Source organism: Gigantopelta aegis, chromosome 8 (assembly GCF_016097555.1).
Source record: "Gigantopelta aegis isolate Gae_Host chromosome 8, Gae_host_genome, whole genome shotgun sequence".
NCBI lineage: Eukaryota > Metazoa > Mollusca > Gastropoda > Neomphalida > Peltospiridae > Gigantopelta > Gigantopelta aegis.
Window position 1 is genome coordinate 10,056,243 of NC_054706.1, and position 16,584 is coordinate 10,072,826.

A 16,584-nucleotide genomic window follows, 5' to 3' on the forward strand; every position below is an offset into this window, starting at 1 on the left:
CATTGGACTTAAGGCTGGTAGGTGCTGGGCTCGTATTCCGCCGGAGGCAGTGGGGGATGGTTCATGCCAGTCTCCACTCCATAGTGAGTGCACCGCTAGGTTCCTTGGGTAGGTGTAACGCCACGTACAGCGAGTTTCACACACTTCGTCCCACTGCAGGTTCCGTGTACCCTGGGCTCGGGTGATACCGAGGTAGCTCAACTGCCTGCAAGCGTGGAGCACGGCCCTGTCAAGTAGTCCCATACCGAAATGGAAATACTGCAGCTTCACCATTCATCTCATCATCATCCATGTTTGCAATATATGAAAACTAAAGCTGTCTTTGTCTTTGTGTTAAATGTGTGTGTCGGTTTTTGTTTTTGTTAGGGTTTTTTTTATAGGTTTTTTGTCTTTCTTTTTTTTTTGGAAGGGGGGGGGGGTTGTTGGGTGGAGTTTTTTGTAGTTTTTTTAATTCTTGGTTCTTTTTAAAGAAAGGGGAAATAAATTTATATTATGTATAGTTTGGTTTTCTTTTGTTTTAGCCGAATCTTCTGCAATTCAGACTCTCGCACTCTGTCCAAAAGAAGATGGTTATAGATGCTTGATTGAATTCAGAATAGTGGATATCTTTAAAAGTGAAGCAGTCATGGTAGTGAACATCACGGTAAATATGTACTGCAAATTTTAAGGTCATGGGCATCAGTATACGGACAGAACGGTGTATGTGTGGGTGTGGGATCGCTGTGACTCTGTATCTTTGTGCGTGCTGGTGTGTCATTAAACATATATTCTATCATATTCTGTATCTCTGTACTGTATCTCTGTTTGTTTCTCTCTCTCTCTCTCTATATATATATCTTTCTCTCGCCCTGTTCAATTATACCTTCTCTGACTTAGACGCTGTTTGTCTCTTTGTCTTTCTGCATGTGTGAGTTTCTCTCTGTCTGTCTCTCTCTGTGTGTCTCTCTCTCTCTCTCTCTCTCTCTCTCTCTCTCTCTCTCTCTCTCTCTCTCTCTCTCTCTCGCTCACACACACACACACACACACACACACACACACACACACAATACCTAAAATATTGTTTCATTAGATCCCGTTAATCAGTCTGGGGTGTGACATCTAGCGCGACTATCTAGAGAAAGGCGACAACCCAACGGTCAAGTTAATGGATACTGACAATTGGCTGTATACTCTACCAAAGTAGACAGTTTGCAAATAATTATAAATTGGTATTTTGAAAGTATTGATGTTGTCCCAATCGCCTCTCGCGTGTGAGCAATTCTGGAGCAGGTCTAATATGGCTCAACCTTAGGGTCAGTAGGTTCTGGATTCGCATCTTAGTGACTTTTAATTCTTCAATGAGGTGGCGACCTCACTTTCAGTAATCACTAACAGCTAGGCAGTAATTGCTGTGCTGGATAGATAGTCCGGTCAGCTAAGGTGTACGCCCAGAAGAGCGTGTTCCGTCAACTACAACTGGATAAAGCCATGAAATTAAAGTGAAATGAAATAAAAATCTTAGTCATAATAATAGTGGTGGTGGTGGTAACTTCCGTCTATGCTACCATTTTCTTTTCTTTTCTTGCTGTTAGTTTCTATTATATTTCTTTCTTACAATGAAACCATCTCCTGTCTGTCGACTTCATGTCGTTCCATTTCACATCCCAGTCCTTGCTTCTTTACATGCCACAGATGTAGATCTACGTGTGACTAAACCAAACTTGGATGTGTTCTAGGTTACAAATCCGATGCCTGCTGTTCAGTTCAACACATTTGGGAGTTCAAAAACAAGAGATCAAAACAAGACATCGGAAGCCGAGGCTGTCTTCACTGCGTTCCTAGACAACACTGTGTCCAAAATGACCTCAGTGACGAACAGTAAAGACCCCGAAAAAGCTTTCAAAGTGGCAGCTACGCTCATGTCCGCAATTAACACCATGGTACGTACTGTTTAGACTAGCGACAGTGCTACCCCAATGTATGTTAATCACAGTCTATAACATACAATACGTTTATTTTATCTTAACATCTTCTACTAAGAATAAATTTATAGTTTTACCCACGCTATACATTGGTATGTACTCATGTATACTAGCAACGAATCGGTATGTACTCGGTTTATGATAGCAACAGTATGTATTTGGTTTATTCTAGTAAGATACGAGTTTTGTGGTCTGGATTCCTTCACCAGTAAGTTTAAGTTTAAATTTACATTATCAATAATTTAAATAGTTAACTATGTGCAAAATTACATTCTAATTCAACATATTTGTAAGAACCAATCTGATTAGATCTGTAATAAAATTTCAGGTGGTAAAACCACTGTTATACCGGTCGTAAATGTCCAGGCTCTACCTACGTCACATGTATTCATACGCGCAGGTTTCTTTATCAACATCAATGTCAGACGTCGGTCAAAGATATTACAACTAAAACCCGTTTTGCACATGATGGGGTAGAAACTCGGGAAATCATGAACATTTCGGGGCATCGCAGTGAAGTGAGTGTTAGGAGTTATAATGCAGACTCCTCAGAAAGCCAAACAAGAAAATATTCCTCAATTATTCACAGCATTAATGTTGACGAAACGTCAGCACTGATTCCCCCAAACCCCGCGAAAACGACTCACAACCTGCACAATTTGACTCGGGGAACGATTTTTTTTAAATGATTAAATTTGAAATCCACAATTCAATACACCACGTGTACAATTATGGCACAAATTTCCAACAGCAGTAAATCTTAAAGGGACATTCCTGAATTTGCTGCAATTTTTAAGATGTAGTTGCATATCAAATATATTTTTCTGCATAAAATATTAATGGCTATATATTAAACGTGTTTCTGATCGTTTTAATATTTGTACTAGGTTAAATTTCATTTTAGTCACCAAAATATTTTTTTCGTACGTAAGAAATTATTTGAAGACAAAATCCAGTTAGGGCTTCTTACAAATATTAAGACGACCAGAAACATATTGAATACATAGACACTGATATTCTAAACAAGAAAATGTATTTAATATATAAACTTAATCGTAGAAATATTTTATTTGTCGGAAACATCTTACAATGCAGCAAAGTCAGAAAGGTCTGTTTAACACGCTCACTGTAGTTTAAAAACCAATGCTTTGTTAATGTCAAGGTCGTTTATTATTCCAAACAATTGGTGTATTTTGCTGTTGTTATTACTGTTATCAATTAATAGTTACTCGAGAATACAATTCATTGTACATCACGTTGCGTCGCCAATAAAACTAAATTTGCGACAGTAAAACCACCGATATACGTCCGCAAATCGGAAAACACAGTAGGGTTATCCCCTAATTGTCTTTAACAAAATCGAACGACACACAACATTTAGCTTATTATCGCAATATATTATTAGTTACGCGGGTTTTTGACACGGTAAACAAAAATTACACCTACACTCAATAACATAACATCAAATTCCTCAAAATATATTGGATTTATTTGTTAACAAATAACTATGCAAAGTGTTACTTATTTTTGTTGGCTGTTAGCTGTTTGGATATTAAGAGTGTCAACAATGATTCCGGGTGGTTTTACCCTGCAATCATTTCGAAGCCTGTTTCGAAAAGGGAGACAACTCATAGCACCTTGTTATCTTGCGTGTTTTAAACGTTTATGATTATGAACACCCGCAGCCGAACAAAAATATTTGTCGTGCTGTAGAACCTCTAAAAAAAGCATGTTAAGTTATTACTTAAAATATATTCGTGATATTTAGCTCAAGTTCTAACACGTAACTGATTACGCAATGCTATATTATAGCATTAGCTTTTAATACGCGAAAAACTACAATCTAGCACATATTTTGGCCAAACGTGCTCAAGAAATCTTCAAATAAACAGTTAAAATAAAATTTACCGAATTCATAATGAATTCAAGACTTTTAACAAAGTTAATCAGTGAGGCGTGTTGGAGAAACTTTCGTCAGTCTCATCCGCATTTTGTATTTTCGTACAACCAGTCGAGAAAACCACGTGACATTTCGTACACTATGGCAAATTCTGTATTTTCCAGCAAATCCTGTATTTTCCCGCAAATGACACGGTGTACTTGTGGTATGCATTGGCTCAATCAAAACGCATGAAATTTATCTAAAAGGTAATAATGGTATTTATTACCCATATGATTAAAACTATCGTGGTTCATATCATATTATTACGTCCCAGTAGAACGGCAAGTGGGACGTAACACTTCGACGTCATACGATAGGCGCATTACGACCTTACTGGGATGTTGGTGAAACTAGATAAGTTATATCAATTGAAATCGATTAGAGATAATAAATAGGAGATTAAACTCGCTTTCATTTCGTATCATGTTTTCATTGTCACTTGCTAAAGTTCGTAACAACTGAATATTATTTCATGCGGGACATAAACCTGATTCGAAATGGAAGCTTGTTTAAAATAGGATAGCAGTGCTCGGTAGCTAAGGCGCTTGTTTATCAATTGTAGGAAATTGAACCTGTTACTGCAGAGGACATTTTCGACGCTTCTTCTGGCGACGGAAGCGTTGGTAATATTGTTGCGGATGCTCTGGAACAGTTCACCAAAGAAGACCCACAGATAGCTAAACTTCTAGAGGTAAGCACATGTTCGATCTGACATTACCGATGGCAATGGTAATCAGCTGCGCACGCCTATGTATCATGCCTAAAGTGTGTGTGTTGGGGAGTGGTGTGTTGGGGGGGGGGGGGGGAGGTGGATCAAAGACTGAAAACCAGACTTAGTTTAGTCCAGAGTCATGGTTTTCAGATAAACAGGAGCGGGATATGGCGAGACACGAAGTTGCAATTTTGCGTTGACGAATATTGAAAAAAAGTCGCCGGTAGTGGGGTCGACCCCCCTAACGATGTTATGAGACACTTTTTTTTCTTTTCATGCAAAGTCCTCAATACGTTTTTTTTTCCTGCTCTGATTCATGGCAAATAAAAAGTGTGTTTAATACATAGTAATAAAACATAAAAAAGAAAATATAATTGAACTAATAATTGATTAATAATTTGTATATGTGCATTACAATAATAATGAAACTATTTCATTACATGAAACGTAGCGTTTTTATATGCAACTGGTAAAAAATAATATCACTTTAAAGGCACTCAGTCACAGATTTAGTGGACCTTATTTCTCTAAATATGGATTATAAATGACAATTATATTAATTTGGAATACCAAACCTAGCTATTGTATCACCCAAAACATTTTAATAGAATCACGATTGAGGGAAACCCATAACAACCAGTGAGCAGCTTCATTAAAAAAAACATAGGAACTGTTTTATGAGGAGTCTAAAACGTACGACAAAACCGAGTATTGACAGCCGTGTAAAATACCCTTGCTCAGAATAATTGTGATTTTTTTTTAATTAGAAGAGTTTTTGACACAGCATTTAGGTGATCCTTATATAATGTCAGTAGGTAACTATAATAGTCGTACTCGTACAAACGATGATTATATAATATCAGAAAATATTCAGGAGAACTTTTGGTTTAAACTGAATTCAGTATTTACATATGCCAGTGACGAGCTATTATCTACACGTGTAAACCATGATACTGGTGTTATTGAATTTGGAAATAGGCTGTTAAATTTATGCAAAGCTTCAGGTTTACGAATTTTTAACGGCGGGGATAAGTATGGGTTTTCTAACGATTTTACATTTAATGGTTCCAATGGATTAAGTGTAATAGATTATCTCCAGACATATTACCAGTGATAGATAAACATATTGTGTGTAATTTCACAGAATTTTCAGATCATGCTCCCTTACATGAAAGTTGTCAAATATCTGAACAAACTTATTAAGTTGTATTGTACTGATAACAGTGCCAGTACTAAGAGAACTATGTTTAAATGGAAAGATAAATTTAAAATTCAGTTTACACAACTACTTATTGTTAATGCAGGTAAGTTAAGTTAAAGTATGCAGTTAATATCGAAGGGGAGATAACTCTATTAATAAGAGTGTTGAACTTTTTACAAAAATAATTGCAGTTTTTGATGAAACCTTTTTTTGGTACTCATCCAAATGGTGGTAATACTTATCCTGCACATAGTAGTGGATCCTGCAGGATTAACAGTCAGAGAGGTAACATATATATTTAAGATATACAAAGAAAGAAAGAAATATTTTATTTAACGACGCACTCAACATATTTTATTTACGGTTATATGGCGTCAGACATATGGTTAAGGACCACACAGATTTTGAGAGGAAACCCGCTGTCGCCACTACATGGGCTACTCTTTCCGATTAGTAGCAAGGGATCTTTTATTTGCGCTTCCCACAGGCAGGATAGCACAAACCATGGCCTTTGTTGAACCAGTTATGGATCACTAGTCGGTGCAAGTGGTTTACACCTACCCATTGAGCCTTGCGGAGCACTCACTCAGGGTTTGGAGTCAGTATCTGGATTAAAAATCCCATGCCTCGACTGGGATCCGAACCCAACACCTACCAGCCTGTATACCGATGGCCTAACCACTACGCCACCGAGGCCGGTTTAAGGTATACAGTCAGGAGGAAGACAAGCCTTGGTTCGATGATAATTTAAAGCTTCATAGGCAGAGATATTTATCAGCTCCTGTGCAGTTTAATAACGTAAAAAATAGATAAATCATATTGATTTAACACGAAAGAAGAGAAGGTATAAAATATTGGAACGGAAATTGAAACGTCAGTATAAACCCCCCAGAGGGAAATATGTTAGAATATTTCAGGAAATATAATCACAAACAGTTTTACAGTACGTTTGGTGGCAAATCGAGACAAAATACACCTTTACTTACTTCCGATCAGTTGTATATGCATTTTAAAGATTTAAGTGGTACTACTATTAATAACAACAACAACAACAACAACAACAACAACAATAATAATAATACAGAACATATTAATATTTTTAGTGATGGTTTTTCTATTAATTATACTGAGCAATGTATTTATGAAGAATTGGATAATGTTATTACAGAACAGGAAGTTATTGATGTTATTCACAAGCTTAAACGTGCCAAAGCCTATGGACCAGATGACATATTGAATGAGTGTATTATAGAATGTAGCCAAACGTTAGTTCCTTTGTAAGTAAAGATGTTATTTTCCAGAAAACTGGTCATCTGCCATTATAATTCCAGTGCATAAAAAGGAGATTGCAGTGATCTGTTTTAAATAGTCGTTTAATAAATGTGTGTGACAATAATTGATTAATTTCTGACGCTCAGTCATGTCATCTCAGTTTTTGTCATGGAGTTGCACTGATGCAATATTTGCACTTTATGCTATTATAGCTAAATCACTTACCAGTAAATTATATATTATACTGTTGTTTTGTTGACTTTCGTAAAGCATTTGATTATGTCGACAGATTAAGTCTATGGTATAAATTATATAACTTGGGTGTAAGAGGTAAATTTCTGTCGGTAATACAGTCTATGTACTCTCGTGTTAAATCATGAGTCACTATTAACGGTAAATGTTCCCCCTAATGTTTTCAATTTTTCTTAATGATTTTGAATCAAGTTTTATTGCTAATGATGCCGTGGAGTACCATTTTGGTGAAATTAGTTTATTTTTATCGCTGTATGCAGATGATTTAGTTTTATTCTCTGAAACAAGTGGAAGGTTTACAAAATTTACTAGACAACTTACATGTTTATGCAAACAAATGACATCGTACTGTTAATACAGATAAGACACATATAGTCGTTTATAGAAATGGGGGAAAAGTAAAGAATTTTGAAACTTGGACGTATGTTAAATCTCCCATTAATATTAAAGATGAGTTTTGTTATTTAGGTGTTCTTTTTAAATATAACAATAAATTTAGCTTTTTACAAAAACCTTTAGCTGATCAAGGTCGTAAAACCGTATTTGCCCTGTATTCTAAATGTAAACATTGGAGTGTAAACTGTAAAACAATGTTAGATCTTTTTGATACATATATTGCAAGTATTTTATGCTATTCATGTGAAGTGTGGGAATTTTTAAAGGTAATGACGTGGAAAAAGTACATTTGTGCTTTTGTAAACGGCTATTATGTGTAAAGAAATCAACTTGTAATATGATGGTTTATTTTGAATTGGGAAGAATTCCCATGAAGTATATTCGCCTGTTTCAAATGATCAAATATTGGTTTAGATTGATTTCGACAAGAAACAGTATTCTTAAAGAAGCATACACTGTACTATTCAACCTAGCAGAAGCCAATGTTTTTAACGTTAATTGGGTATCTTTTTTAAAGAAATAAGCTTATGTGATTAGGTTTTGGTAACTTTTGGGTAAGAACCATTTGTAAATGACAAATATGTTTTACCATTAATTAAAATTCGTATTTTTGATCACGCTAAACAGTCTTTATTTAGTATGTTACATAATTCCCCTAAGTGTATTTTATATAAACATCTTGTATATCAAGTGTGTTTACAATACTATTTTCAAAAGTATATTCCGAAGCACAATTGTATTTTACTAAGCTTAGATTGTCATCCCATTCTTTAGCGATAGAAACCGGAAAGTATAGAAATACAGAAAGGTCAGATAGAATATGTAATTATTGTAATCTATAAAAAATTGAAGACGAATATCATATGCTACTAGAATGTCCCAAATATGACGATCTTAGAAGAAAATATATCAAATCATTTTATTGGAAGAAACCGTCAACTTATTAAGTATTAAGTATTAATAATCTTAAAGTTTTAAACCAGCTTGGTAAATACCTCTCTGAATGTAACATGTTAAGAAACACCTTATGATTAATATCAAACCATAATGTATAATTGTGTATTACACAATGTTTATATTATGTAATCACTGTTATATTGTTTTTGCATCTCCTGCACTATATGCAGCCGTCGTTTTATTTATATTTTTGTGTGCATACTGATGAGCAGTAAAGCTCAAAGTTAATAAATAAATAATTGAATTGAATTGGAGTTTATATACAGTGCATGACTGCCGTGTATAGAGATTTTAAAATAATTTAAAATATACTATTTCTTGACAAAAAAACAACAACGGCGAGTTCGCTGAAATAAAATAATAAATAGTTGGAACATAAACTCACGATTTTTGTTTATTATTATTATTATTTGTTTAGTTTGTGTTTGTTTGTTTTTGTGTTTGTTTGTTTTGGTTGTTTGATTTATTATTATTATTATTATTATTATTGTTTTTTTTTTTTTTGGGGTTTTTTTTTTTGGGGGGGGGGTATTATTATTTTTTGTATTATTAGTGTGTGGGGTTTCTTTTGTGGGTTGTTCTTTTACGGAGCTATCCCACACAGGACCACTGCGGGCGCGTTTGCAGGAATTTTAGCAAGGGGGAGTCTAGACTGAGGTAGGCAACGTTTACAGGGGGTGACGCGCTGCCCCGGACAATTATCGGGGGGAAAAACAAATTTGTTTTTGCTTAAGCAGGGGATTGAACAAGCGATTATTATTATTATTTATTTTATTTTTATTTTATTTTATTTATTTGTTGGGGTTTTTTTTTGGGGGGGGGGAGGGGGAGCGAGGGTTATTTTGTTGTTTAATTTGCTGTTTGTTGTTGGGTTTTTTTTATTGTTGTTGTTTGTTGTTTGTTTTTCTGTTTACGGAGCTCCGTACACAGTACCAATGCAGATGCATGTGCAGGGATGTTAACACGGGGAGGTGGGGGGGGGGGGGGGGGGGGGTCTACACTGAGGCGAGCGAAGTTTACGGTGATGGGTCGAAACAACTTCCCCCGAAAAATGTATTACAAAGAAAGAAAACTGCTTGTGCATGGAGATGGGTATGTGCCTGCACTGACAAAAAACATTGTGGCACAATAATGTTTGATTAATACACAACATAATGTCCTGCGTTACTAGAAAATGAAGCCATGCCTATTTGTTTACTAGCACGTTGATTACAATGTCGTGTCAATACAATTTACCTCATTGATCTCATTAATGTACATCTAGGTTGCAGTTACCAAATTCTGAACGTAAAAATATGGCTTGTGCCCCCACCCGTATATATATACTCTTCAAAAGAAGAAACGCAAAACCACATTGTCGTAACATTTGGAGAACTGATTTAATTATTGAATGGTGAGTCCGATAATGACCAAATGTTGCAGGATTGTTCACAATTCACTCTAGTCCATTGTGAGTAAGTGATAGGACACACCACCAAGGTCAAGGTCATCTGGAGTCAATACCGGGTGTGGCCTCCGCGTGTGTTGACAACTGCCTGGCACCGCCTGCCCATTGAAGCAACCAGAGTACGGATGACGTCCCGGGGGATGGTGGCCCACTCGGCCTGCAAGGCTGCTGCCAGCTCGGGCAGGGTCTGGGGCTGTGGTTGTCGCTGTCGGAGGCGTCGGTCCAACTCGTCCCATAGATGCTCAATTGGGTTCAAATCCGGTGATATCGATGGCCAAGGAAGGACATTAATGTTGTTGTTCTGTAGGAAAGCCGTTGTGAGACGTGCTGTGTGAGGCCTGGCGTTGTCATGTTGGAACACTGCATTGGCGTTGGCCATAACTGGAACGATGTGTGGCCGGAGGATCTGGTCAATGTAGCCCTGTGCATTCAGGTTGCCCTGCACGTGGACCAGGTCAGTTCTGCCAGTGTGTGAGATGGCTGCCCACACCATGACACTACCCCCGCCGAATCTGTCCACTTCCTGCACGCAGTTTGCCGCATAACGTTCACCACGACGCCTATACACGCGACATCTTCCATCATGACGTCGGAGCAGAAATCGGGACTCGTCACTGAACCACACCTGTCTCCATCGCAGTTGAGGCCATTGTCGATGAATCTGGCACCACTGCAGTCGGAGTCGACGGTGTTGTGGTGTTAAGATGACACCTCGAACTGGACGTCTGGCACGAATTCCTACCTCACGTAGGCGGTTCCGTACGGTCTGGTCGGATATCCTGCGCAAACCTGGTATTGCTGCGGCTGTGGAGGTGGCAGTAGTCAATCGTTCCCGAAGGTGGCGTACCCGGATGTAGCGGTCCTGCCCGGGGGTAGTGACCCGTGGTCGACCGGATCTAGGGAGGTCACGTGTTGATCCATGTTGCTGGTAACGGTCCCACAGTCTGGAGATGGTGCTTGGGGACACATGGAATGCCCTGGCAACGGCCGTTCTGGATTCGCCTGCGTCTAGTCGGCCGATGGCATTGTTTCTCTGCGGTTCACTGAGACGTGGCATGTCCTGGATTGTCAACTGTCGGCCAGATACAGAGGCCAGGCAAGCGAACACCCTGCACTTTTATACTGTCGGTGTTCATGTTGCACGTGCAGACAACGCACGTGCAGTGGTGACATGGTTTGCACGTGGCTGCGTTTTTGCGAATATTCACATTTTGGAACTTTATTGTACAGTAGCTGCGTTTTATCGAATGTAACCGTGGGAATGTGTTTGGGACATGCAATGACCTTATATTCACAGAGCATGAACCGGTAGGAAACATAAAATCGGAGTTATAACCCATTTGTACCCTTTTGCGTTTCTTTTTTTGAAGAGTATATTATCTACAGGTATTAAACAAATATTATAGAGAGCTTTCTCAACTATATCGTTACTATACAGATAGTGATTGGTCACAATTTCGAGTGTAGTTGGTGACGCACTAGCAATTCGCTTCCAGTTGTTTACGATTAAACGGCCTGCTATATGTAAAACAGTTCGTGGCTAATATATAATTTAAAATAATAATAATAATAATACTTCTGAAAATGCCGCCATATTTAAGTTGCTAACCGTACCGATCTGCGAAACTAGATAAACTGTTAGTTCCCTTACCGGAAGGAAATGTTTTATTTAATGACGCACTCAACACATTTTATTTACGGTTATATGGCGTCAGGTACTGTTACTGAATCATAGTAACTGTTATTAATTATGCTTATCTGTAACAATAATGGCACATTGACGGTTCGAAAACAGATAACACGTTTTCTTCCGACTGCTTTGTTGCAACCTCTATTGTAATTTCAACCCTTATTGTATTCGGCTAGCGCAGATTACAATAAGTGTTGCATTAGCAGTGCAATCGCATCCCCTATTGTAATCAACTTTTAAATTTTATTATTTTAGTTCCAAGAAAACCGATGTTTTTTTTCCATTACGTTTTGTTCCAGAAACGACATCAATCATTACATATCCCCTTTGTAAGTCGATTAAAACATATTTTACGATGTGGAAATACTTCCTCTCAAACTTATAAAAGCGCCATTACAATAAGCGTTGCACTTGCAGTGCAATCGCAAAGACTATTGTAATCGATTTTTTATTTCATTATTTTTGGTCATAAATCTGACTTCAGTCATTACAGATGGTGTTTCTAAGATGATCACACTACATTTTACGGCATTGAAATGTTTCTTGTTTGATTTATGAACACGTTAATTACAATAATTATGTTTTGCAGTTACTGTACAGTAATTCTCTCCTGCGATATCACATGGTCCTTAACATACTTGTGAGTGTGTGCCTATGTGTATGTCTGTCTGTCTGTGTGTATCTCTCTCTCTCTCTCTCTCTCTCTCTCTCTCTCTCTCTCTCTCTCTCTCTCTCTCTCTCTCTCTCTCTCTCTCTCTATATATATATATATATATGTGTGTATGTGTGCATGTCTGTGTGTGTGTGTGTGTGTGTGTCTCTGTGTGGGACGGTGCGAGCATCTATGTAATATCTGTGTTTGTATGTGTGGGCGTTTGTATTCGTGTTTTGTGTGTATCTGTGCGTCTGCGGGCATTTGTGTGTATGCGTATCTGTTTTTGAGCATGTGTCATTTCAACGCCGTAAAATGTAGTTTAATCATCTTAGAAACACTATCTATAATGACTGAAATCAGATTTATGACCAAAAATAATTAAATAAAAAAGTCGACTACAATACGGGTTGTGATTGCACTATATTGCTTTATAAGTTTGAGAGGTATTTCCACATCGTAAAATGTGTTTTAATCGTCTTACGAAGGCACTATGTAATGATTGATGTCGTTTCTGGAACTACAAGTAATGGGGAAAAACGTCGATTACAATAGTGTTTGCGACTGCACTGCAAGTGCAACGCTTATTGTAATTCGCGCTTTTATACGTTTGAGAGGAAGTATTTCCACATAATAAAAATATGTTTTAATCGTCTTACAAAGGCGATATGTAATGATTAAAGTCGGTTTTGGAACTAAAAATAATGAAATAAAAAAGTCGATTGCAATAGGGGTTGCGTTTGCACTGCAAGTGGAACGCTTATTGTAATCTACACTAGCCGATTACAATAGGGGTTGGAATTACAATAGGGGTTGAAATTACAATAGGGGTTGCCACACTGCTTCCAGTTACAAGCACCCGCTGTTAGTTTGTATACTGTCCGTAGTTAGTGTGTATTTATTTTCTTTTTCAGATAATCTCTCAGCAACTGATAATTTTATTGATTTATATGTATTCATTCATTCATTCATTCATTCATTCATTATTCATATATGGCTTCAGGGTTTCTGCCAGAGTGTAAAATGGTTATGGCGCGATATCCAAATTTTATTGCAGATTTAATTTTTTTAAAGTTAACCTTTTGACAAAATTAATGCGTGTTTATTATTACTGTATGGTTTTCTTAACCCCAACACTACACCTAACCCATTTTATTTCCGGGGGAGGCCCCATATCCCCTATCGACTGATGTTGCATTTGGCAACCACCTTGTAAATATTTAATTTCATATCGCCATAGCCAAAATGTTTTTTTCCAGCAGAAACACTGGGCAGGTGTCTATGGAAAACGTACACAAAAGCGTCCTCTAGATTCATATTCAACCCCGATTCTCATGTTCCGTCAACGCACTGTTTGTACTTAGTATGTATTCCTCCTGTTCCAAGTTGTCCAGTAATATTGATCAATCAAATACTTATTTATCGCCTATATACATTTTTGCTGTGTTGATAGTCGACCCTCGTTAGCGGAGGCCATATACACGACCGTCGTATATATAGCCACTTCGTATATAAACACAGTCTAGTTCACAGCATTCGTTACAAATGTAATAATTCCTATCCTAAGCCAGCTGTTATGGGGTTATGGCATATTGTGCATACTAATAAATATGACAAAGTGAAAAATGAATGTGGTGTTTAGATTTTTCCACGTACAACAAACGATAAATTTACATGTACATGCAAAGCTTAAGGCCTAACTAGTCAGGATCGTTGCCATTTAAAATGCTTCTGTTACTAAAATAAATTAATGTATAATCTTATTATCATTCAGTATATGTTTATATAATTTTTTAATAACTTATTTTCAGTGTTTTTCTTCGATTTACCCTACCGTGGGGGTTAATGGTTAGCTGCTATCGGTTAGTGAGAGTGCATTCAGTGTGGTGGCCCTGCACTATCCCACTGAATCGTTAAATTTCGCTCTGGGTGGGAGCCGGTATCAGGATGCGAACCCTATACCTAACGTCCTAAAGTGTGATAGGTTAACCACTAAGTAACCGAAGCCATTTGAATTAAAGTATGTTGTCTTTTAATTAAATAAGTTATTTGTTTGTTTATCAGATGACGGAAATGATTGCCAACACGATGCTGGATTCCATTAACACACTCTTGGTACAGCCTTCCCAAGCTGACAGCTCGGACAACAGTAGCGGTGAAGTGGTGTCCGCCAAGCCCCCAAAGCCCGATGTGTTGATCATGTTATCGACCTCTTTGGCGTTGGTCCTAAAGAAGCCAATTGTAGTGAAACCTAATGTGGTGGTAAAATTACTTTTTTACGTTTTTAAACGACGATCATGGTGTATTTGTTGTGCCTTAACGATGTATGTTTGAAACGAGCTGTTGTGATGTACAGTAATGTATTGCTGTTACTAACCGTCGTGCTGTACCTCCCTATGGTTGTAACTAGCTGTTGTGATGCACAGCAATGTATTGCATTTATTAACCGTCGTGCTGTACCTGCCTACGGTTTTAACTAGCTGTTGTGATGTACAGCAATGTATTGCTGTTACTAACCGTCATGCTGTACATCCCAATGGTTGTAACTAGCTGTTGTGCTGCAATTATGTGTGTTTGTAACTATATGTTGTGCTGCGATGGTGTATGGTTGTAACTAGTTGTGCTGCAACGATGTATGTTTGAAACGAGCTGTTGTGATGTACAGCAATGTATTGCTGTTACTAACTGTTGCGCTGTACATCCCAATGGTTGTAACTAGCTGTTGTGCTGCAATTATGTGTGTTTGTAACTATATGTTGTGCTGCGATAGTGTATGGTTGTAACTAGTTGTGCTGCAACGATGTATGTTTGAAACGAGCTGTTGTGATGTACAGCAGTGTACTGCTGTTACTAACTGTTGTGCTGTACCTCCCTATGGTTGTAACTAGCTGTTGTGCTGCAATGATGTATGTTCGTAACTAGTTGTTGTGCTGCAACGGCGTATAGTTGTAACTAAAGTGGTGTCGGAAATAGAATAAAACTGATTTTCGTCGATTATGTCTTTCATATTAAACTGGCAAGTACATATTTTGTAAATATCGATCTAACTATACTCTACTTAATTTATCATTTACTTGTTTGGGTTCTCATTGATGTAGAAGGTGGTGTTTACTCTTGAAATACTTTATTGGAATAGACTATAAGAAATTTTGTGTCAATTTCATTTACCCTTAAACAAATTTTTAATTTAAAACTGCAAGTTAACTGAGTATTTTGAATTGCAGCATAAATTATTATTTATGATCAGCATATTTAGTGAATACAAATTCGATATAAGTACATTAGAAATTTACACAATCTTGCAACCAAGGTGCTATATTATAGTTATATGTGAGCATCTGTTTGTGATAAAGATTCTCCAATAAAAATGTATTTTTTTACTGGTAGATAAAATTATTTCCTATAATCATTTATGAGCATATAGTTGAAGGTGTAGTCTTTAAATTGTAAAGCAAAATTTAATTTTAAAAAAAATAAAAAATATTAGCAATAGCTGTGATTATGCAATCTTGGGGATAGCATCCTTTAATACATGTACATAGCACCTTTAATACCGGTATAATAGATCACACACTCAAAATGGTTCTTGACAGTTTTGCTCAAAAGTAACTTAGAAATGTATACACATATTTTATTTTGGAGAGGGATAGGGGTAAACCGTCATCAGAGACGGCCCTCACATATTGCAACAGCGATGAAATTAACACATGTCGATAATTTGTTTATAGTCTGTTCCAATAAAGAGCACAAATCACCTGTTTACTGACATCTTTCTTTTAATTTTAAGAGTAAACACCACCTTGTACATCAATGAAAACCCAAACAAGTAAATGCTAAATTAGGTAGAGTATCATTAAATAGGTATTTACAAAATATTTACGTGTCAGTTTAATATGAAAGACAAAATCGACGAAAATCAGTTTTATTCTATTTCCGACACTACTTTAGCTGTTGTACTGCAATGATGTATGTTTGTAACTAGTTGTTGTGTTGCAATGGCGTATGTTTGTAACTAGCTGTTGTGCTGAAATGATGTATGTGTGCAACTAGTTGTTGTGTTGCAATGGCGTATGTTTGTAACTAGCTGTTGTGTTGCAATGAA

The 16,584-nt window shown here is 37.0% G+C and overlaps 1 protein-coding gene across 1 annotated transcript in view; it reads left to right on the forward strand.

Moving 5' to 3' along the window:
- The window catches only part of LOC121379458 (polycystin-1-like), a 52,105-nt gene that overhangs the window by 21,281 nt on the left and 14,240 nt on the right, over window positions 1-16,584 (forward strand). The window contains exons 6-9 of the mRNA XM_041508100.1: window positions 522-643; window positions 1,716-1,919; window positions 4,466-4,594; window positions 14,547-14,744. Coding sequence (XP_041364034.1) covers window positions 522-643; window positions 1,716-1,919; window positions 4,466-4,594; window positions 14,547-14,744 — 653 coding nt within the window. The remainder of the gene's footprint in view (window positions 1-521; window positions 644-1,715; window positions 1,920-4,465; window positions 4,595-14,546; window positions 14,745-16,584) is intronic.